Below are 24544 nucleotides of genomic sequence, written 5' to 3' on the forward strand. Positions count from 1 at the left end.
CCTCATGTTCCTGAAACATGACTTAGTACAATGCTAATGTTATTACGGATATTTTATACGTTAGAATGAACCATGTTAAAGGATGGAATCACCAATGTATACGCTGTGCTGGGTTGGAGGTATGAATTAAAAAAGAATGATCACTTGGAAGGAAAATTGACAAGACCAGCAAGATCAAGTTCACATTATTATTCTCTACTTTATGCTTGGATAAATTTTCTTTAGTCAATTTCCTGTGTCGATGAAAGAGTGGCATAATCTCATACGAACAACACCTTGCGTTAAATCCCAAAATGCCACATTACAATAATTTCAAACCATAAATCTAATGACTCTTACATTTCAAAGCATCTAGCTCAACTTTTGGACTCTGGTTCTTCTTCCTTAGCAGCACCACCATCCTTTCTTTTTTTTTTATTAAAAAATGGTGATGCCTGATTAATAATTTTGGGCTACTTGGAAGTCTGCACACTCTTTTGTATTATTTTGGTTAGTCTAATAAAGGTATTATAGAGACGCTGTGGCTCAGTGGCTAAGATGCTGAGCTTGTCGATCAGAAAGGTTGGGAGTTCAATTCCTAGCGCCGCATAATGGAGTGAGCTCCTGTTACTTGTCCCGGATTCTGCCAACCTAGCAGTTTGAAAGCATGTAAAAATGCAAGTAGAAAAGTAGAGACCATCTTGGTGGGAAGGTAACAGCATTCCGTGCACCTTCAGCATTTAGTTATGCTGGCCACATGACCACGGAGACATCTTCCGACAGCGCTGGATCTTCGGCTTTGAAACGAAGATGAGCACCGTCCCCTAGAGTCAGGAATGACTAGCACATATATGCGAGGGAAACCTTTACCTTTACCTTAATAAAAGTATTACTAAGCTATAGATATTAGATATATGTCCATGGCTGATAGGTGGTGAATAGTTTTGTGCTTGCATTGGTGAACCAATGAACCACATGGATAATTAAATGAACAGAAAAATAAGAAATATGCTGCCAGATCAGTCTCTAGTTCTTATAATAGCCAACCAGCTGCTTACAGAAAGCCCAAAAGCTGGACAGGAACATGCAACGGCCTTCCCACACAAGCTCCCCCGCAACTGGCACACTGCCTATGATACTGGAGGTAATAACACAAGTTAAAATGAAGTATGTTTGAAGTTGGCCAAGATATGTGCTTAAATGTATCATGCTGCATCCCTGCTGCCATAGTAAGTGCCATTGCACAGTTTGAGGCTGAGATATAAATGTGAAAGGACATTTTTAAAACAACTTCTCTCTCCTTGTATATGTAACGGTCTACATCTTTTAGATGAATTTATATCGGCCACTGAGTTTGATGGAGAGAGAAGTACATTATTTGATTTTATTTGGAGTAGAGGGTTAGGGTAAAGCTGGTATTTCCACACTCCGCTGGCAATTACAATTTGTTATCTTTGAGAGCAGCTGCACCTGTTGTTGAGAAATACAGGCACAGGATGTGCTAAACGAGACGGGTTGCATTGCCTTTGAGACACCTGTCCTTGGCCTAGTAAGGAACCTTGGCATGAAGCAATCAAATTGGGAAAGGTACACATTGCAGATGCATATTTATTTGACTGTAGACGTATGCTATGTGAGATGCAAAGCATACTATGATTAAAGCAAATCTACTTCTATTTGTTCAGCATAGATATATTTCAAGCAACTGCCAATTAAAAACTATTTGCCCAATTAGAGGAGTGTTAAAATTAAATAGATAAATACATTAATTATTCTGCAATATCCTTCACGTCTAGAAGTGGAAGAGCAATGTGGTACACAACAATGTTACGTGAGCATACTCCTTTTGGTTATGCCAACTAGATATGAGGAATTGCAAGAGATGTGCATGTCATATTTCGCCCCTCAAAATTTTTAGGACAAGCTGAAGATGCATATCTTCAGAAATCGTGGGCCCTCGATCCCTGGAGGTTTTTAAGAAGAGACTAGACAATCAATGTCTGAAATGGTATAGGTTCTCCTGCTTGAGGAGAGGGCTGGACTAGAAGACCTCCAAAGTCCCCTTCCAGCTCTATTCTATTATATATACAAAGCATTGTCACTATACGGAAAAGCAAGCCCCAATATATGGCTTTCCACTTGCAAATTCCATATAGCCTAAAAGTTTGAGAGATACAATTTTCACGTTAGACATAGACACAGACGACCTACAGAAGGAGAAACGTATACAAAAATGAATGCGAATACACCTGAAACTTTTTTGTCAATTGTTAAATGGTGAGAGCAATGGTTGATTGGGGGAAAAAAGATCATGCAAGCTAGCCTAATATCTGCATAATTTATGGCTTTTGTGTGAAGTTATTGATACTGTACATCTTGTGAGGTATGTGGCTGATGTATATAATAATTTGTAGAAGACAGGTCTAAATGTAAAGGTCTAAATGTTCAGACCCACAATCTACTTGTGCATACAGTTGATATGTGCATACAGTTGATATGTGAAGTCTTTGTAACAGTGTGTCTTGAAAAAAATCCCTTATGAAAAGCAGGTGAAGAATTTTATGTCAATGACATACATTGTTTGAGTGACACGCTATGAGTTATACTACAGGAATGAATAGGAACAGGATAAGAAATGTTAAAGTATTGACAAAAATGGTTAAATTAAAATACAATAAGTAAATCAATAAATACAATGATTCTTGATGCATTTAATGATTTCATTCTTCTTTCTTGACCATCATTCCCTCCAAATGAGCTTCAGGTTCCAAGTACAAGTCAGAGGATCCAAGGACCATCTATGAAGGACCCTCCACTCTAATCATTTTTGCCTGTCGCACAACTTTTAACATTCGAAGAGGCTTTCTCTATGATAAGAAAGCTAATGATTATTATAAGTATTATCACTTTTCTTTTCCTGAAAAAAAAAATCCAACTCTTCCCAAAGCTGTACCTTTGTTATATATTCCAACACTATATCTATTATAGAATAGAATGGAATAGAACAACAGAGTTGGAAGGGACCTTGGAGGTCTTCTAGTCCAACCCCCTGTTAAGGCAGTAAACCCTGCACCACTTCAGACAAATGGTTATACAACATATTCTTAAAAAATTCCAGTGTTGGAGCATTCACAACTTCTGGAGGCAAGTTGTTCCACTGATTCATTGTTCTAACTATCAAGAAATTTCTCCTCAGTTTTAAGTTGCTTCTCTCCTTGATTAGTTTCCACCCATTGCTTCTTGTTCTACCCTCAAGTGCTTTGGAGAATAGCTTGACTCCCTCTTCTTTGTGGCAGCCCCTGAGATATTGGAACACTTCTGTCATGTCATCCCTGGTTCTTCTTTTCATCAAACTAGACATACCCAATTCCCGCAACTGTTCTTCATATGTTTTAGTCTCCAGTCCCCTAATCATCTTTGTTGCTCTTCTCTGCACTCTTTCTAGAGTCTCCACATCTTTTTTACATCGTGGCGACCAGAACTATTTATTTATTATTTATTTATTTTACCGTGCTTCTAGACCGCCCCCTCTCCCAAAAGGGACTCGGGGCGGTGTACAGTCCATGTAAAGAATCTACAAAATACAATAAATAGAATTAAATATGTACAGTTGGAGTGGAGGAGGTTAAAATAGAATTAAAAGAACTGTACAGAGCCAGTATATAAATATAATTTAGAACCCTAAAACACATACAAATTAAATTAAAAACAATACCCCTAAAATAACCAGTTACTAGTACATTTACCAGGAGGAGCAGTTGTAGTTATGCCAGACCTGCTAATCGGAACAGGTGAGTCTTCAATTTTTGCCGGAAGGAGCGGAGGTCAGTAGTGGTTCTGATATCGGGGGGGAGGTCATTCCAGAGAGTTGGGCCCATCACAGAGAAGGCCCTACTCCTTGGTGTCGCCCGCTGGCATTGCCTAGTGGACGGCACCAGGAGAAGCCCCTCCCTGTGTGAGCGAATTGGCCGCAGGGATGTATGTGGGAGGATGCGATCCCGCAAATAACTAGGTCCCGTGCCATGGAGCGCTTTAAAGATGGTAATCAGCACCTTGAAACGCACCCGAAAAACCACAGGTAGCCAGTGCAGCTCGCGCAGGAGAGGTGTTACGTGGGAGTACCTCGTACTCCCCATCACAGCCCGCGCGGCTGCGTTCTGAACTAACTGCAGTCTCCGGGCGCGTCCCAAGGGCAGCCCCATGTAGAGAGCGTTGCAGTAATCCAGGCGGGACGTCACCAGCGCATGAGTGACCGTGCGTAGGGCATCCCGGTCCAGTAGGGGGCGCAATTGGCGCACCAGGCAGACCTGGTGGAACGCCCCCCTTGCCACGGCTGCCACATGGTCATCCATTGACAGCCGGGCATCAAGGAGGACGCCCAAATTGCGCGCCCGTTCCACAGGGGGCAACTGTTCGCCCCCTATGGCCAGCGAAGGAACCAGCTGGCTGAACCGAGGTGCCGGTAGCCACAGCCACTCAGTCTTGGAGGGGTTGAGCTTGAGTCTGTTGTCCCCCATCCAGACCCCGACGGCTTCCAAACACCGGGACATCACTTCGACAGCCTCGTTGGGGTGGTTTGGGGTTGAAATATACAGCTGAGTATCATCAGCGTAGAGATGGTACTCAACCCCAAAACCACGGATGATCTCACCCAGCGGCTTCACATATGTGTTGAACAGGAGAGGCGAGAGGACCGACCCCTGTGGCACCCCACAAGTGAGTGGCCTCGGGGTCGACCTCTGCCCCCCTGTCAACACACATTGCTTCCGGTCGGAGAGGTAGGAGCCGAACCACCGTAGAACGGTACCTCCGACTCCTATCCCCTCCAACCAGTGCAATAGGATACCATGGTCGATGGTATCAAAAGCCGCCGAGAGGTCTAATAGGACCAGGATAGAGGAACAACCTCTATCTCTGGCCCTCCAGAGATCATCAACCAACGCGACCAAGGCTGTCTCCGTGCTGTGCCCGGGTCGGAAGCCGGACTGGCGTGAGTCTAGATAATCGGATTCTTCAAGGTGTCGTGGAAACTGCTGCGCCACCACATTCTCGACAACCTTTGCTAAAAAGGGAAGGTTGGAGACTGGACGATAATTAGCTAGCTCCATTGGGTCGAGTGAAGGCCTCTTAAGTAAGGGCCTCACCACCGCCTCCTTCAAGGCGGTTGGTAAGGATCCCTCACCCAAAGAGGCATTCACCAGGCCCAGAAGCCAGCCTCGGGTCACCTCCCAGGATGCCAGTACCAACCAGGAGGGACACGGGTCCATTAAACATGTGGTGGGTCGCAGCCGTCCACGCAGCCTGTCCAAATCCTCGGGGGCAACAGAATCAAACTCCTCCCAGAATGGTCTCACAAGACTCGCTGTTGGCGGCCCAAGTGTGCAGTATTCCAAGTGTGGCCTTACCAAGGCATTATAAAGTGGTATTAACACTTCATGTGATCTTGATTCTATCCCTCTGTCGATGCAGCCTAGAATTGTGTTGGCTTTTTCGGCAGCTGCTGCACACTGCTGGCTCATATTTATCATGTGGTATCATGTAGCATACTCTTTCAAATTTCTGCTTGTCACTGGTGGCCATGGAAAGAGTCGGGGCAAAGGAAACGGTGCCACCCCCAGATGTTCCAGTGTTATACTCCAGTGAATATCCACAGGCAGAGAGGATGTGTCCCTCCAGTTACTGCAGAATTATAATTCCCATCAGCCTCAATGGTAAAGGAAGCACTTTGGCAACTTATGAAGCCTACAGATCCCCCCACTTCTGACATCTGGCACACACAATGAATATCTGGGCGTGCACCGGTTTTGCATAATGGGCTTGAGAAGTGAAGTGGGAGCCAGATGCTCAGTGTGAGGTTTCTGCATGAGCCTTTACTTGAGAAAGCAGAGAACAAATATTTGCATATTTTCTACTCAATCAAGCAGATGAAGAGTTTTGATTCCACCCAGCATTTACAGATCAGTGATATGTCAGTGTATCTTGGGGAGGAAAGAGGGAATGTGATTTCTTTCTGAAACAGGAAGCCCTAAAATCTCTTCCTTCTCTTCCAATCAATCTCAACTCAAGATTCCCATCCTTATTTCCCGGGCTGTACTACATTGCCGGCTGGACCTTCTTTATAGGAACATGCTCTTCCAAGAAAAACTGACAAGGAAGACCAGCAATGGAGGTTTCGATACAAATGGCTCACGGGCATGCCAGTTCAATCCAATCCACTCCCTTGCCCTTCCTTCCCCCCTTTGAGAGTCCCACCAAAGGACTTTTTTTCCCCAAAGGCATTCCAGCCTTAGCTCGAGGGGTTGCAAAGCCAGCCTGTGCTAAAAAAGATGCGACTAATTAGTTTTGTGGGTACGGGCAGTTGAATGTGTGCTACGTGGTGCATGTGCTGCGTGGGCGGATCTTGTTTGCATGCAAGGAAGGTGCAGTTGTGTAGTTTGTGTGGGTGGTGGTCGTGGTGGGCCAGCTTAAACTTTTAGTGACGTGGGCAAAAAGAGAGAGAGATGTTTGCTGCTCCCTTGCTTTTGCCTGTAGAATAAAGAATGTGCGTGCGAGTGTACATAGAGGGCTTTGCTTGTTTCTATGCAGCCTGGCCTTGATCAAATAGAGCTGGAAAGAGGCACTGCAGCCGGCTGCTATAGTAGCAGCTGTGGTCACTCGCTGATAATAATTAATTTTAAAAAATCCCTTTGCATCCTGGAGGGTCTGATATGCTTATCTCTTTCAGCTTCTGTACCTGGAGTTTTAAAAAAGGTATCTTTTTCCCTATTGGCCTGGCAGGCATAAGCACTAGGACATGTCCAGAATGCCGCTCAGAGGCTGTTCCCTTTTGTCTCTGCGTGGATCTGCATGATTTTCCTCTGCTGTCATCCACAGCATTTTTGTATTGCACGATATGCAAGCAAGATTGAACCCTTAAGGCTATTCAGGCCGGAGGAGCAAAAACGTGGCAGTCTGGAGCTGTGAATGTCAAATGTAGCAAGAAAAGCCTGACAGTTCACTCAACCTCCCACGCCATGCTCTCTCACCCTTGTCCAGATGGAGAAGTCAGGAAGATAAGAGAGTACCAGACCTTCTAGCTTTCTTTTTCATGTATCTGAGATCTGCTTCAACCCACTGCTTGCTAGCACAAGGCAGAACTCTGCAGGCTCATCCAGGGATATTTTTATAGAAATGCAAATCTACTAATTATTTCCCAATATCCGACTTCAAACATACCCATGGAGACATATAGAGCTGGTGACAAACACACAAACACAAACACACACACACACACCATGATTGTCATTTTTTTGTGATCTAGTGCTTAAATTCAGATCCAAGGCAGTTCTTGACTTATATGCTGTTAGACAGATAGATATTTCTTACAGATTAACAGAGTTGGAAGGGACCTTGTAGATCATCTAGTCCAACCCCCCCAACCAAGCAGACTCTATACCATTTCTGACAGATGGCAGTCGAATCTCTTCTTGAAAACTTCCAGTGATGAAGCTCCCACAACTTTTGAACGCAAGCCTAACTGTTCCATTGGTTGATTGCTCTCACTGTCAGAAAATTTCTCCTTATTTCCAGGTTGAATTTCTCCTTGTTCAGTTTCCATCCATTATTCTTTATCTGGCCTTCAGGTGCTTTGGAAAATAGCTTGACCCCCTTCTCTCTGTGGCAGCCACTCAAATATTGAAACACTGCTGTCATGTCTCCCCTGGACCTTCTCTTCACTAGACTAGCCGTGCCCAGTTCCTCATATGTTTTAGCCTCCCGTTTGCTAATCATTCTGGATGCTCTTCTCTGCACTTTTTCTAGAGTCTCAACTTCTTTTTATAGTGTGGTGACCAAAACTGGATGCAGTATTCTAGGTGTGGTCTTAGCAAGGCTTTATAGAGTGGTATTAGTACCTCACTTGATCTTGCTTGTATCCCTTTGTTAATGCAATTTAGGATTGCATTGGCTTTTTTGGCTGCTCTCACACAATGCTGGCTTATATTTAATTGGTTGTCCACTAAGATTCCAAGATCCCTCTCACGGTTACTGCTATTATCTTGGGTTCTGTACCTGGCTCAGATCTGTACAAAGTTACAATAACATTATTTGGTGACTTTTGTCTGGTCATTATCTTTCCATCTAATCTATGTTGAAAGGGAAAAAAAATATCCCCAATATAACACCATACACTTTCATAGGAAAGACACAGTGCAAATAGAAAGCATGTATTGTTACATTTTGTACCTGCAGTTATGAGCCAGAATTCATGTCCTTTGTTTATTTACTTTTTTTTTAAAAAAAATCTTCCATATAGTTTTCTATTGAATAAACAAATGAACAAAATTGATTGAAACATCTAAGGTACAATCCTTTCGAAATGAACTCCGTGTAATTTCATTTATGCAGAGGAAGTTTTCAGCTTTTATTTCCTCAGAAAATCATTGATCCTTCCTTCCTTCCACCCTCCCTGAAAAACCAGTGCTGGATTTTTAACAGACTTTTTCCCCCCTGTCCTCCTTTTAAATTACTTCTCTCTCTACAGAATCCATAATGATGCCGTACATGTATACTCATGAAAGATTTTGGATTGACAGCTGGGATGTCAGATAGTTATTGCTATTAAACTATTTATAGAGTGGGAAAATGAATGAACAAGAAAAAGAAAGAAAGGGGGGTTTAAGAAAAAAGAAACGAGAGGGAAACTGGATGATTGCACTGTTAATGGCATCTAGTCAAGCCTGGTGAAATGACCCCCTTCAGAGAGACCCCCTTTCCACAGAGAATGTGGAAAGGCGAGAAGTGTATACAGCAATACTGGGTCCCCCTTTTTCCATTGTGGTACACTTTCTCTGTTGCTGCATCTTCCCCCAGCGTTACCCCTATGATCTTGATGGTCCCAAACTTGTCGATTTTTCTCAAGGCATTAGACTTAAAAGTTTTTCCAGGCATTGCAGTCAGGAGGTAAAGTGAGCCTTGTTGGCTGCTTGTGTCGTTATGGTTTCAGTGTTGTAAGTGGCAGGATTCTTTATTTTTTTTATTCCATGCATGCGATATATATTATCACATTGGTATCTTGCTTCTTGAATTGCACTATTGTTCTAGTTTTAACCTTGTATGCCACCTAGAGTCACTTCAGTGAGCTGAGTGGCTATATAAATTGTTGTTGTTTTTTAAAATCAATAAACGTGTGACGGTTTGTATACAAGAATCTTGTGTCCTTGACATGCACTGGGTGGGGGCGGGGTGTGCAGGTGAAATTTGGAACTTTGAACCTTTTTAAAATAATGTCCACTGTTCTGGAATATTTCTTGTTTTGTTACAAGCATTCCAAAATGCGAGTCTCTGAAATTAAGTGCCTTTTTATTTCAACTTATCTTGGGCTTGTTATGACTGCAATAACTTATTTTTTTTTCTATCTTGTTCACCCTTTTATTTTGTAATCTCTTCAGGAAAAGAAACGTTCCATTCTCTGTAAATGTTAATACTTAACCATCTTCTTATACTACCTCTCTCTATCCTATTCCATTCCATTTAAAGGCAGAATGATCTGTATTTGAAGCCACGCCAGACATATTTTTTTAATTTGTGGATCAAGACCCTCAAGTTAGCTCTAATGTTGCCTATTGATGACATGTTGTGCCAGCAGATCTGGCAGCAGAGTTGGACAGTGAGGAGGTTGGGGAGGAGCATGGGCCAATCTTGGAGGCTGGGGAAGGCTCAGGCAAGGACTCTGCATCAGAGGCAGAGATGGGGCCAAGGCCGTCTGGCAGTGATCAGGTGCCTACGGAACTAAACAGCAGTGAAGCAGAGGAACAGCTAGAGCCTGTTCCCAGTGTGCACATGCACAGAGCTGCCAGAAGAAAGGAACAACTCAGAAATCAGGGTAGACTTGAGAGTAAAGTCACAGGTGGTTGGCTCCTCCCATCGGAAATAAAAGAGGAGTGAAAGGGTAGTGGGCTTTTGCAGGAAGCAATTTGTTCGATCGTTAGATTCATTTCAGGAGTGTGAAGATCTGTCTGTGAATCTCAGAGACTCTGTGCCCAGTCTTTCCTTGCACATCACCTCATTTGGAAAATATTTACATGGCAGCTTTCCAGGATAGATAAGGTCTGTAGTCATAAATATTCCTTTGAAAGACTGTTTGCCCAGCCTTGCTGAATGTGAATGAGAGGAATTCACATTTGTTTAATAAAAGGGGTTTTGTCGGGACCAGGACTCTGCCTCTTGCTTTTTGGGGAAGCCTAAGTCAGAACATGACAAAGCACTTGGAACCCTCATTTTTTTAACAGCTGAATTTCAAAGTATAAGCCAAACTTAGGAGTTGTGTACCTTTCTGATGACAGTATGATGTTTTGTGGGAGGACTTGCAGAGGACAATTGGTGGGAGTGTTTAAGCTGATATACTGCCCCAGTCGGATTTCCAACATAACTTAAAAGCAAATTGGGAGATGGTGAGAAAACTTTTGCAGGAAGTAAGTTGCATTTGATGTTTTCATGTTAATGTCTTAGGGATTAGGGAATCGAACCACAAGGTGAAATACCACAGTAATTTGTGTTTGACCTCCAGACACCCACATACATCAGGGATCCCCTGCAACTTTAATTAGAAGCTTGTTCTCACAACTTGTTTTTTAATGAGCAACTTTCTGATCAGCACAGCAATATATTACTGATGAAGCACCACCCTCCTAGTGTGACACTGCAAGGTTTCACACTGTCAGTGTGGAATTTTAAAACTCATAATAATACCACAGGCATGATTATATGCTGCTTGTTCAGAAATAAGAGCCACTGAATTTTGTTTCTGGTTTATGAGAGTTCAGTTGCTTTTTATAAATCTACTAGCTGATAACTGAGCATTGCCCGGGTATTTATTTATCCCAATCCTGTATTAGACAGGAATGGCTATGTCAAGTGGCAGCCTAAGTGTGTAATGGGCTGTTCTCCCTCCTTCCATTAACGTCACCGCAATTCCTGAAGAGGCAATGGCAAGAGCAACTTATCCTTGAGCCCTGATTTTGATGACAATTAAATTAGTTAAAAATGTTTTTCTTGTGTCTCCAGAAGCGTAATTTCTAATGTTGGATTTTCCCCCTTACCAGAGGAAGCCCCCTTGTGAAGCCATTACCATGGCAACTCCACTGCGCTGTACAGTAGAAGCCATTTTAAGGCACAAAAGGCTGTATCTTAACAGAACACACACCCGAGAAGTGTTAGAGATGTCACCCCCACGGTATTTTTTTCCAGAAAGTAAATCATCTGTGTACCAAGTTTGGTTGAAATTGCTGGAAGCATTCCAGAGTTATGCTGGAACACGAACACACACACACACACACACAGCTATTTTATATAGAGAAAGTATGCTCCTGTAGTTCCCAGAATTCTTTCCAAAATTACAGTAAGCAATAAATGCCATATCCAGCTGATAACCCTTACAATATTGAGCAGGTCGGGGCACCATCTCAGCAACTTCACATCACCCATTGGCACCTTTGAAAAGGCATGTGATATATATTTTTTTATTTTCATCACCCCTTAACTAGCTAACTTAAGAGGCTGGGATGTGATGGAGTAAATTATCCATTTTAAATTATATGTTTATGGAGTCTCTGTTTGGGTATGACTGCATATTCTTCCTCCACAACCAAGGTAAAATGCAGGACAAAGATTCAGATAAAACCTAGGCCTTTGATGTAGTCAGGGTCCCCCACACAGATGTTTTTAATGATTATAAGATTGAAAAGATGCAGGAAATGCCCAGATTCCATCTAACTGGAGTCTCAAAGACAGAAATCGACCACATGTTAAGTGTATAAACAGTGCTTTGAGGAAAAGGTATAATTTGAGTTGATTGCTGTACGAGTACAAGATTTTCCTCAAATACGTTCTCGTCCCTTCAAACCAGAGGTGGGTTGCTGCCGGTTCGGCTCGGTTCAGCCAAACCAGTAGTGGAATTCAGGCCTGGGTCGCTGAACCAGCCACGAACCAGGCCTGATACACTCCCGAACCGGTTCCCTTGCCACCGCTCATGTCACCACCATGTTGGATTTTAGTGACTGTATGTGCATAGTTCACTGTAAATTGTTCTGCGCATGCACATAGAACAATTTACATTGAACAGCATGCACGCGCGAGTTGCGAACCAGTAGTAAAGCCGGCAACAACCCACCCCTGCTTCAAACCCAGTAGATGAAGTGAATGTTGCATGTTTTCCTTTTCTCATGTCTTCCGAAGTCTCCTCTGGAGGATGGTGTCCAAAATCACGTACAGAAATCTGGATTATAGGAGGGTATCTTAGCAACCAGAGATATGGAAAAGTTCAAGGTATAAAACTGAAGTAAAGCCCTATAACAACTGAAGGAGATGGGACTGTGTGCCCACCTGTTCACTCTCCCACCTTTTTTAAGCCTTGTATGTAATGTCCCATGTGTGTTACATGACTTCAGAAGTGCTGCTTTTTATATCTGTACAACAGTGCAAGAGATGTCACTTTCCTTGTAGGAAGAGTGTTACTATCAAATTTCAGCTTCCTAGGAAGATTCTGGTTCAGGCAATTTGATTTGAAAAATGTCAACAAAGTTTAAAGAAGTACATATGACAGCATCAAATATCTGCGGGGAGTTGTAACTATTCCCAGTGCATCCATTTCCATCTCTCTATTGAACTGTTATGAATACAATAAACTTCTATCTTATAACTTCGAAAGACAGAAGAATTACTGGAGAGGAAAAAAGGGGATATTACTATTCCATCATGTCGCTCCGGTTGAACCTGTGTAGCCTTTGATTTTCAGGGGTTTGGTCCCCAAGTCTTCGGGTGTGAGACCATGTTTCTGAAGCTGGCCTCATTAGATCAGTTGGGATTGTTGCTTCTTGTTGCATGGCAACTTCCCTGCTGCTTCAGGTCATCTCAGGGTTAGCAGTGAAGTTCCCCAGCCTTATGGTCCTGGGAGATTCCAACCCGCCATGAGCCTATCCCAGATTTTTTTGGACCTGACTCAGGACAGTGGGCACACAGCAGATATAATCTTGTTGGAGCAATGGCAGTGTGAACTGAGATTATCCTCCCTGCAATATGATCTACATGGGCTACCCTTCAAGAGTATCCATTAAGTTTCAGCTGATGCAGAACGCAACTGCGCAGGCAATTCTTGGGGACCCTAGAGAGACCCATGTTACATCACTGTTCTGTGAGCTGTACCATCTGGACCAGTTTGCTTCCAGGTCCACTTCAAAGTGTTGGTTATTACCTTTAAAACCTTCCACACCACGGCTATCTGAGAAATCAGCTCACCTTGATGGGATTAGCCACTTCATCCACATCGGCAGAAGAGGCATTCTGCGGACCCCATCAGCCAAGGAATTTTGGGTGGTGGGAGCCAGAAGAAAAGCCTTGTCTGTTGTGGCTCCCACCTCCTGGAACATTCCCCCCTCCCTCCCCATGTCATATCTGCTCCCACCCATTTGGCCTTCCAAAAGACCTTGAAGATATGGCTGTGCCAACTAACCTGGGGTCCAGGGGTGAAATCCACTTACCTTTGCTACCAGTTCAGTAGCAATGTGAGCTAACCGAACCGGTAGTTTAAAAATGCTTTTAAAAGTTTTTTTTAAAAAAGTTCCAACGATCGCGCGGAACAGCTGATTGTCACCCAGCTGATCGTCAGAACTTTTAAAAAGCTCTTTAAAGCATTTTTACTACCGATTCGAGCGAACCGGTAGCATTTCACCCCTGCTGGGGTCCCAATGGCCATGTGGCATTTTGAAGTTGACTAATGGAATAGATAACACCCTAGTTTCTCCCTGACTACATTTTGCTCTGTCTTTCTCTATCCTGCTTGGTTTTATTTTAAATGATTTTTAAATTTAAGATCCTAATGTTTCTTTTAACGTTTTGCAATGCATTTTATTCAATGTCTGTAAGTCGCCTGGAGTTGCCCTTTGGTGAGCTGAGCAACATACGAATTTGATAAATAAAATAATAAATAAATAATAGATTAATTTGCTGGTGGGAAAAATATTTATTGTATTTGCTTCCTGAAATGAATTGTTTATCTCTCTCTTTTTTTTCTTTGCTTGTTTGCATGTTATTAAAAAACTACATTGCAGGCATGGGCCTTTACACTGAAGAAATACAAGAAATATTTTACTGCATTAACCAGTCAGCAATATATCCCAATATAGTTCTGAAGCAGGAAAGTTATTTCCAGGTTGACACAGGTTGCACTTGTCGTAACTCTCAGCAGCACTTTAAAGAAGCTCCACCCTTTTCTTGATTTTGAAGGGATGATTGCTTTGAGGTACCACTGATGGGCAATCACACTTAATAAAAGTAAAGGTTTCCCCTATCCAGTTGTGTCCGATTCTAGAATGCATGCTTATTTTCATTTTTCAGCCCAGGGAGCCAAGAGTTGTCCAAAGACATTTCCGTGTTCATGTGGCCAGCGTGATTATATGCTGAAGTGCATGGAACGCTTACCTTCCCACCGAACTCTTATCTACTCACATTTGCATGCTTTCAAACTGATGGGGGTGGGGGGTGGGGAGCAGGAGCTGGGGCAAGTAACAGGAGCTCACCCCATTTCCAATTGACAAACTTAGCGTCTTCAACCGCTGAGCCATCACTCCCCCTAAGTACAGTTATTCTATATCCAAAAAAGTTCCTTTAAAAATCTGAATACTGCACATTAGATTGCAAAAAAACCAACCAACCCAAATAACCATTAGAAGGCAAAAATAGAGAGAGACATTTCTATGTTGTCTTGTTGCCATGTAGTAAGGATCCAGATTTTTGACATCGAGATGTACTAGGCTCAATTGTAAACCAACTTCTGTCTACTTATAAGGAGTAAGGAAGATGACCTTGACAAGATTCAGTAGGAGGCCAAAGGGATTAAACATTTTTGAATTCTGCAATGAGATAACATTTGGAAGTGTCTCAGTATTCCTATTTAACTAAATAATATGAAAGAGGAGGAGGAGGTATGACCACACATGCGAGCTACTGTTGTTGTAGCTGAACTCAATAAAAGTAGCTTTAGCCTTCCTGTGGAATGCATTTCTAGTTCTGTTCTCCCTAGAGGGGCTGGGATATTTGGTTGAACTTTTGCTTAGCAGTTGATTCCAATTATCAATCTCTGAGCATTTGCAAAGAACAAAGACAGTTTTATCCCTACTTCTAACCTTAATGAACGGGCCAACTCTGTTCTCAGAAATACCATTCGGTTCAGTTATTCTGTTTTATAGAAAAAGTTATGGTCATGTTAGTAGAGTACTTTCTTTCAAAAAGACATCCCAGGACTGATTATTACTATAAAACTCCTTAGTTTATGAATTATTCTTTAAAAAAAATATTATTAACATGAGTCTTTGCCAGGCAATTTCAGGAGAAAGATAGAGAGATCCATTTCCCAATCACTATAAACAGCTGATGTTAACTATGTTGGGCTTCTCACCACTTATGGGCTCTCCAGTGTTTGGCTTGTGTTCATTGTCTCTTCCTTGCTCACTGGCAGGTTCACTCTCTTGCTGTCCTCCATTACCATTTTGGGTAATCTTGCTGATCTCCTTTACTTTAGCTAACATTTCTTCTTCTTCTTCCTCCCCTTCTTCCATATTATCTGCAGTTGTTGCCATGGCTATTTCTTGGTTCTGCACTCGGCGGGAGGGTCTCAAGATGGCTTTGCGAAAACCCTGTTTGAACCGATAGGAGAGGAAGCCATAGATGATGGGATTGGTGCAACTGTTGGCATAGGGCAGGACAACAACCAGAAAGTAAATACCAAAGAGTGATGGTTCCTCAGGCAGAGTCCAGATGACATTGATGATGTTGAGCATATAGAAAGGTAGCCAACAGAGTACAAAGACTGCCACCACAATTACTACCATGCGTGTGATCCTCCGTTCAGAGCGTTTGCGTTTAGCAGTCAGTGCTCGCACCTTTCTTCCTGATGAACGAACCTTGACAACAATAAGCAGGTAACACAAGCAGATAACCAGCAGTGGCCCAAAGAAGCCGAGTGTAGCTGTGTAGATGATGAAACCAGCTTTCCATACTGAAGCAGGCTCAGGCCATTTAATGTGGCATGTACTCATACCATGAGGGACTTCTGAAAACACTACCACAGGCAGCACCACCACAGATGAGATTACCCACACAGTGGCACTGACTGTCTTAGCGACTCGGACTGTCCTCCATTTTGAGGATTTCACAGGGTGCACCACAGCCAGATAGCGGTCAATGCTCATCACGGTGAGGCAGAAAATACTAGTAAATTGGTTTATGGCATCCACAGCCATCACTAGACGGCACATAAATGAGCCAAAAGGCCAATATGATAACGCATTTTGCGCTGCCAAGAAGGGAAGGCCAAGCATAAAGAGCTCATCTGCCAGTGCCAAGTTGAAGATATAGATGTTAGTCACTGATTCACTCACTGAATGACACAAAACCACATAAATGACGAGAGAATTTCCAGCCAGTCCTACAACACAGACAATGAGATATACCAGAGGAATAAGGACACCACTAATATCTAGACCTAGGCTAGAAGCTAGGGATAAATTTCCAGAAAGAAAGGCTGTACCAGAAGTTGTTGAATTTTCTTCCCAAAAAGCCACTGTGGTGGAGAAGTTGAAATTGTCCATGGCAGAAAAAGGAGGGGCAGGAAACAAATATCCACTGGATCCCTTGGGAGGACTCTGCATTTGAGAAGAACAGAAATAGATAGTTTAACATTCATTTTATAATCCACAAGCATTCTAGATAGTTACTATGTAACTCTGCAGAGAACTTAAGATATGGAATAACAAGCGATAGCCAGTGAATCTCATGGCTACAGGCTAGAATTGTCTATATATCTCCATTGCTTCTAATTTTGACTACAGTGGAGATTTCTCTTTCAGCAACCCTTAAGACACACTAAGAACTGGAATCAATGGTAAATTTTCAGAGAAAATCCATAGAATAAAGGGGGGTGAAGAAACTTGCCATATTCAAAAAAGGTTCTTGAAAAATAGGCCAATCTTTATTTTCTGAATATCACAAGAGAGCAGATTGTTATGTATAATGAGGTTGGGCATCAAACAGATCAGGAAACAACATGAAATCCTATCAAGTGGCCAGACTTTGGTTCCATACATAATAAAAATGAAGGTCAACAGCCACAACAGATAGAACTCTAATGTACATTAAGACATATTCCTCAACTAACTCAATCATCTTGCATTGTCAAAATTATTCACATTAAAGGCAAATTCAATCCAGGAGCTCATTCATAACACATGCTCAAGATGGTATTTCTAGGAAGAGCAAGTCTTGTCAGCTAAATTTTTAATTGATGCCAGTGTAGCTATAGAGAGTCAGGTTTTTTTGTTAAAAGGCTGCAAATCTGGCTGCAAATCAGGAGACTGTGAATTTGAGTCCTGTCTTAGATATACTTTTTTCAAAGCCTAAGGACCACAATTGGACTTAAGTAATCTTCCACGAGACACATTCCAAAATGTTAGTAAGGTAATGACTAAGAAGTGGATGATTAGAGCAAAAACTAAATTTGGATGGGTCAGAAGAAAAACAGAACATTTTTAGACAGGCATTTAAATTCCTTTCATTTAACTGATTATTTCCCATGTGTTTAACAAAGTCTTGTTACTTACTCCATTGTCAGTGAGAACTTTTGAAGGAACCCTTGTAACAATATCCGAAGGTTTTTTATGGCTGCATGCAATACTGGCTCCCTAGTTATATACCAGTCTTATATCCTGTCAGCCTACTTAAAATAATAATAATAATAATAATAATAATAATAATAATAATAATAATAATAATAATGATAATGATAATGATAATGATAATGATAATGATAATGATAATGATAATGATAATGATAATGATAATAATAATAATAATAATAATAATAATAATAATAATAATAATAATAATGATAAAGTATGGTTCATTGACATTGCAATACCTGGAGATGCACGAATTGAAGATAAACAGCAAGAAAAAATCACAAAGTACCGGGACTTGCAAATTGAAGTTGAGCGACTGTGGAAAAAGAAATCATGTGTTGTCCCAATTGTAATTGGAGCCCTTGGAGCAATACCTAAAGGACTACCTCGCCATTTGGAAATTTAAAATTTATCAGATTTGAACATTCTGATTCTACAAAAAACCGCCCTACTTGGAACAGCTTATATCCTTCGACGTTACCTTAACAGTTCCTAGGTCCTTGGTTAGGACTCGAGCTGTTGAGCTACTAACCAGCCCCAAAGGCTGTGAATCTCACCAAAGATTAACATAATAATAATAATAATAATAATAATAATAATAATAATAATAATAATAATAATAATAATAATAATAATAATAATAATAATAATAATAATAATAATAATAATTTATGATTGAATGAAACAGAGATAGGCAACCTAATCCCAGTTAACAACTCCCAAAACACAATATGAGCCTTAGTATGATTGTCTAATCCACTGTGGGTGCAGTACTTCAAACTTTGAGATACATTTTCCAACAAAAAAGATGCTAAAACACATATATTAGAGAGGAGACAAGAAAAAAGGCACTAGAGTTGCATATATACAGTAGTAAAAATAACATCCAGAAATGCCTTATATTAGGGGACTTTTTACAACAAATCATTTGAAGCAAAACTGAGCATAAAAATTACATATTAGATGATATCAATGCCGAAACATCTATTCATGGCAAATGTTAAATCAGAAACTGATGGAAACACAATAGAATATACTTAAGACTAAAAATATGAAAATCGGTGATTAGATCATGAGTTACACACAGAAGCCACTATTTCCAGTCTAATGGAAAGAATGCGACTGAAGAATTAGACCTTAGCCTGGAGAATTCCTGAGGTGACTTCCTACCTCAGTTGGAGAAGTGGTGTCATGATGTCGTTCTTCCCTTGGAAGATAATTGAAGTGTGGGAAGCTGCTGGAGAGAGAGGACTGTGTAGTGGAAGTATAGGAAGGAAGGGGAGCTGCCAAGTGCAGGACATGCACTCAGTCACCCATTAATAAGGCAAGTGTAGGAACACCACTACCCACTCAACATTTTTGTCTTTTGAAATGAAAGTGAACCCATTATCCATCAGGCGAAGGGGTAACGGATAGTCACTTCCACACAATACAACTAAGCGCTTTATCTCCTTTACCCTCAAATTTTTACTAAGCAATTTCCTGATATTTGGAAGCCTGGGATTTCTTCTGCAAAGTCCTACCCAGGGAGCGTCAAGATCAAAATATACAACTCCGGCTGTGTTGTAGCTTAAGTTAGTTGGGAAGCACCACATTGGGAAGGCTAGAATAGACAGAAAACCATTTGCCATGATTACAGAGAAGGTTCCTTTCCCATAGAACTCTATGTGGGGAAAGTATGACTTAGGCTTCTGCCTTCTGCATGCAAATGCATAGAAGCATTTCACCCAATGCCAAAAAGTATTTGGATGTAAAGCCTATAAATCTACCATTAGAATGAGGAGGATTAAACTATAAAACCCCCCCACAAAATTTCCATTTTTAAACACATGCACATAAACGTGCATACACAGCCACAATCTTCAGAACAATTAGTACCTGCTGTTTGAAAGTGATATCCCTATAAACCCTACAAAACACATAGCTGGAGGTGATGAAAGCTGATATTGATTCACTTGAAATCACTTGAGTCAAGGATTATGTTTTTCTGCCATGGACATGTGCTATTATTATATAAAACATTATCTGCATGTGAGAATTCTAGAGATTTTTTTATCACATGGTCAATCTATGGTGATAACATACATAAAGAACCCTTTTTTAAAAAAAAATAACAGGCATATGTCTATTTGCAGTTGGCTGTACAACCACAATCTCTCAGATGCACTTTTGTAATTAGCTAAGGATGTAGCATTGTACCAGATAGCGTTGGAAGGGGACTGCAAAGAATGACTAGTCCAACCTATTGCAATGTGCCAGAAAACCAATGAAACCATCCATAAGAGACTCATCTTAAACACCTCCAGAAATGAAGAACCCACGTCCTCCATAGATTGCCTATTCCACTTTTGTATAGGATTACTTGTTTTGTATTCCTTTGTGCAGAACATACAATCAATCTCATTTTGTAGTGTCCATATTCTTCATATATGTAATCGCACTGCCACCTCACCAGGTGGTGTAATGGTAAGTTTGAAAACCAAAATAGTAACCTAGATTGGTGTCTCCATACAGCATTGAGGGTAGAGAGAAAGCCTGAACACTGTATACATGAGAGTAGTGTCTCTGTGTGTGTGTGTGTGTGTTTGTGTGTGTGTGTGTGTGTGTGTATGGGAGGGAACTCACTACTCCCCCTTTCTGTCTATCGGCTCACTGCAGGAGACCATCCAGGCAGAAAACCATATTTTTAATGTTGCCTTTTTATATTTGTGTTGTATTTGTGCTGATAAATAAATAAAAGGAGACTAGTATAGATCTATTTCAAGCTATTTAACTCTCATCAGCTAGCCAGGTTCGAATCCCAGTAAGGGTATGGCTAGCTGATGAGAGCTAAATAGCTTGAAATAGATCTATACTAGTCTCCCTTTATTTATTTATCAGCACAAATACAACATATCTATCTATCTATCTATCTATCTATCTATCTATCTATCTATCTATCTATCTATCTATCTATCTATCTATCTATCTATCTATCTATCTATCTATCTATCTATCTATGCAAATCTGTGTGCATGTGGATATGTGGATGCACAGGAAGATCTTAAGGCAGCCCCTGGAGAGGAAAATGTTGGCTACTCATGGTTCAAAACCTTCAGAGGAGTTGTACCCTTCTCTTAGGAAGTATTGAACATGTGCATATGTTTTCCCAGTTGCAATATATAGCTGTGAAAGTTGGACTGTAAGAAAGGCTGAGCAACAAAGAATTGCTGAAGAAGACTCCTGCGAGTCCCTTGGACTACAAGATGATCAAAGTGGTCAGTTCTAGAGGAAATCAACTCTTTAGAAGGCCAGATCCTGAAGATGCAACTGAATTATTTTTGCCACCTAATGAGAAGGAAGGATTCACTGGAGAAGAGCCTAATGCTGGGAAGGATTGAGGACAAAAGAAGAAGAGGACAACAGAGAATGAGGTGGCTGGATCGAGTCACTGAAGCAGTAGGCGTGAGCTTAAATGGACCCCAGGGGATGGTAGAAGACAGGAAGGCCTGGAGGAATGTTGTCCATGGGGTCACAATGGGTTCGGACATGACTTCGCAACTAACAACAACAATATGTCACAAATATATGCAAAAATACATTAGTTTAGTTTTATTGGACTTCTCCAAAAGCAAAAAAAAACTTTCTCAAGCCATGACTTAAAGACTATGAATAATAATGAAATACTTGGTGCATATTTTTGAACATTGTGATATAACATGCCTACTGGTGTTCTGGTCTTCAACACTCCAATTGACAAAGGAACAAAAAGCAAGCTTCCTTTATAAAAGGTGGTGGAAATACCACAAATTAAGCTGTTTAAGATATTTTAAAAAACCAAATATAGAATTAAAATATGCATTTTTTTTCTTAATGCAAAACATAAAACCAGCAATGTGGCTGCTCATTAGAACATTGTTTAAAAAATCCCAATCATGATCCAATTTACAATGCTTACAAAGAGAATGTGGTTTCTTACCGATACAGTACACTATTATTTGTTTGCAAACTTCCCCATCAGTTGAACTATCAGCCATACCTTAGGGAGCATTTCTAACTGCCTCAAGCTATACGGAAAGTAGGGAGAAGAACAGTCACCTGATTAACTAGAACTGAGGAGAAATTTCCTGAGAGTTAGAACAATTAATCAATGGAACAGCTTGCCTCCAGAAGTTGTGAATGCCCCAACACTGGAAGTCTTTAAGAAGATGTTGGATAGCCATTTGTCTGAAACGGTATAGGGTTTCCTGCCTAGGCAGGGGGTTGGACTAGAAGACCTCCAAGGTCCCTTCCAACTCTGCTATTGCATTGCATTGCATTGCATTGTATTGTATTGTATTGTATTGCATTGCATTGCATTGTATTGTATAACTACTAGGAAAATGCAATGTTTCAGAAAAAAAGCATGGCCTTAAAAACATTTGGGTCCCAAGGTACAAATTAGTAATAACCAGACTTTTTGTCTTGCCCTCTTCCACAAGTCAACATATGAAAAATTCCAAAATGATGAAAAATCAGATATGTTTATAGAGTTCTTCAACCAGAACAAACCCATGATAAAGTATTTGTGCAGACAGACCTATAAGCTTTAGATTATTTTATTTTTTTGCTCCTAGTGACTACATAGATATATATGCTTTTGGAGAGATTACATTATGAGCGTATGAGTTGCAACACCACTCTGGCTACTTTCTACGATGCTCCACATTCTTTGCGAATGGTTATGTGTACAATTATTGGGCTCCATTTTGTCTAACCGTTTCTTTTTTTAAAAAAATAATAATCAGGCACTTTTTTGTAATCTCAACACACTTTTGCCGTATTTTTGCTGCATAGAAAAATAAGAGTGAGAGGCTGGACTTCTACGTGTGAGAATATTAATCTCACCAGTGGAGAAAATACTGTCATTGAAAATACTGTCAAATTACTTAAACCTATATCTGAAAAAAGAAAACTCAAGGATTTCCATCCAGATCAGTCTCTGAGCAAAGTGAACAGTTTTGAACTATTTCAATAGATGCATACGTGCATAAGTGTGTTTGATATGGCAGTGGATAATTATTACCTTCCTTCTTTTGTGCCTAGGTCAGTCTTGATTCCCAGTGACTGCTTGGACAGGCCCCAGTTGCCTGCCATCAATTTCAGAAATGGTTTACCAAGGGATTCTTCTTAGGGCTGAAAGGGTTTGACCCATGGTCACCCATCTGGCTCCATGTGTAAGGCAGGGCTAGAAGTCACAGTCTCCTGGTTTCTAGTCTGATGCCTTTAAGCAACACACTGGATTCGTTCTCAAGTTATGTTCCTCAGTGGAACCTTGTCTAAAAAGACACATAATCTGTTTCTGAAATTATCGTGTCATCATGACTCTCTCCACACTGCCCATTATTTGTATCGGGGCTATCAATTTTTAAACTGTCTTGAAGTCTGAAAAAATAGACGGGATAGAAAGCTAGATAATAAATAGACAAACAAATAAAATTGTTGCATTCTCCCTAAACCAACTTCTAACCAACTCTCCACCCCACCCCATCCACCCAGCCCCGGGGCCAGGCTACTCTACAAATGAAGCTTCTTTCCTAAAGGTTTTTACAATTCCAAGATTGCAATCGTCTACTTACTGGTTATTCAGGGGGGAAAACCCTTTAAAAAGACAAGGAACTTTTCTGAAGTCTATAGCCAGTTGCAGGACAGAATTAAATGAATGGCAACAGGTAGGTTTAGCAGATAGATCTGGGGAAACATAAACTCATGACAAAAGTGTATTTGATAAAGCAGGAAACCCCAGCATTCATCCACCTCGCCCTTTTTCCTCCGTAGCTCAAATCCAATGAATGTTAGAAAGAACACCCCCTCCCCCCCAAAGTAAAAACCTTACTGATCAGGAGATGGAAGCGGGGGGGGGGGCACGGAGCAGAGAACATCAGTTGCCCAGGTGTCAAAGTAAAGTTTCGCATGCAATTGAATGTGAAGGAAAAAAATAAAGGACAGGAGGCTGTGCTGGATACTCACAGATTCAACAAATGGGTATCTGCCTTCACTTGCCAGGGTGATATTTCATCTTCTTCTGTCTTCCTCTTTCTTTTATATCAGGAAAAAATGAAAAGGAATGCCTGAATCCAGTGTCTTTCACATCAGACCGAGAAGCCTTTTTATCTCTTCAACTTTCCTTCTCCTTTCAAGCACCTGGTTATCTTTCTTTTCTTTGGCTGCTCCTCCTGGGCTGACATACCTTCTCCTGGCCCCTTTACTCCCACATCGGCCTGCCGGCCTGCCTGCCTGCCTGCCTGCCTTTAATACTCTCCCACCTGGTCTTCTCTAGTCACTGCAGGTAAGAAAGCTCTCTTCTAGCATCTAATGAGTGGAGCTCAGCCCGGCTCTCCTTCTGCTGAATGAAGGGAGAGGGTGGGTGGAGGGGGGGGGCGCTGCTTGTCTCACAGGGTTAGGCAGATCAAGATGTATGTCAGTTGCGCCTGGGAATGGTGCCACCAGCCAATCGGCATCGATTTAGAGGGAGCAGGCAGGAGGAAAAAGAGAGAAGAGAGAGAGAGAGAGAAAGAGAGGGAGAGATTGGCGGAGTGACAGAGGGATTATGATAGAAGGAAAGAGCATGAAGGGGAGGAGGAAGAGGGGATGTGAGGGGGTGTAAGAAGAAAAAAGGAAGCAGGAGGGGATGTGCATAAGAGTGCAGTTATAACAGATGGTGACAGAGCAGGAAAGAGAGGACAGAGGTAAGTGGAAGGGGGAAGGAAAGGGGAAAATATGGAAAGAAGCTCAGTGATGCTCCTGGAAGGTTGCTGAGAAGAAAAGTCTCCAGTCTAGACCTAAGCATTCATTGTGAAGGCTGGATTTCTTGCCTGGGGCCTATTGATTTCTATCTG

General features: G+C 41.4%; 1 protein-coding gene across 2 annotated transcripts; it reads right to left on the minus strand.

Moving 5' to 3' along the window:
• Window positions 1-11424: 11424 nt before the first annotated feature.
• Window positions 11425-23796, minus strand: SSTR3 (somatostatin receptor 3). 2 transcript variants are annotated; one of them, XM_081956945.1, is made up of 2 exons: window positions 18858-20128; window positions 11425-16655 (listed from the first exon to the last, which is right to left on the minus strand). In XM_081956945.1, the coding sequence occupies exon 2, from the start codon at window positions 16599-16601 to the stop codon at window positions 15372-15374; it is 1230 nt and encodes a 409-aa protein (XP_081813071.1). In that variant the 5' UTR covers window positions 16602-16655; window positions 18858-20128; the 3' UTR covers window positions 11425-15371. The 2 variants fall into 2 exon arrangements, with proteins under 2 accessions (XP_081813071.1, XP_081813070.1); XM_081956944.1 differs by lacking the exon at window positions 18858-20128 and adding an exon at window positions 23676-23796 and having other exon boundaries at window positions 13920-16655.
• Between the last annotated feature and the right edge of the window lie 748 nt (window positions 23797-24544).

The sequence above is a fragment of the Natrix helvetica genome (genome assembly GCF_964273705.1).
Source record: "Natrix helvetica genome assembly, chromosome: 6".
NCBI classification, from domain to species: Eukaryota; Metazoa; Chordata; class Lepidosauria; order Squamata; family Natricidae; genus Natrix; species Natrix helvetica.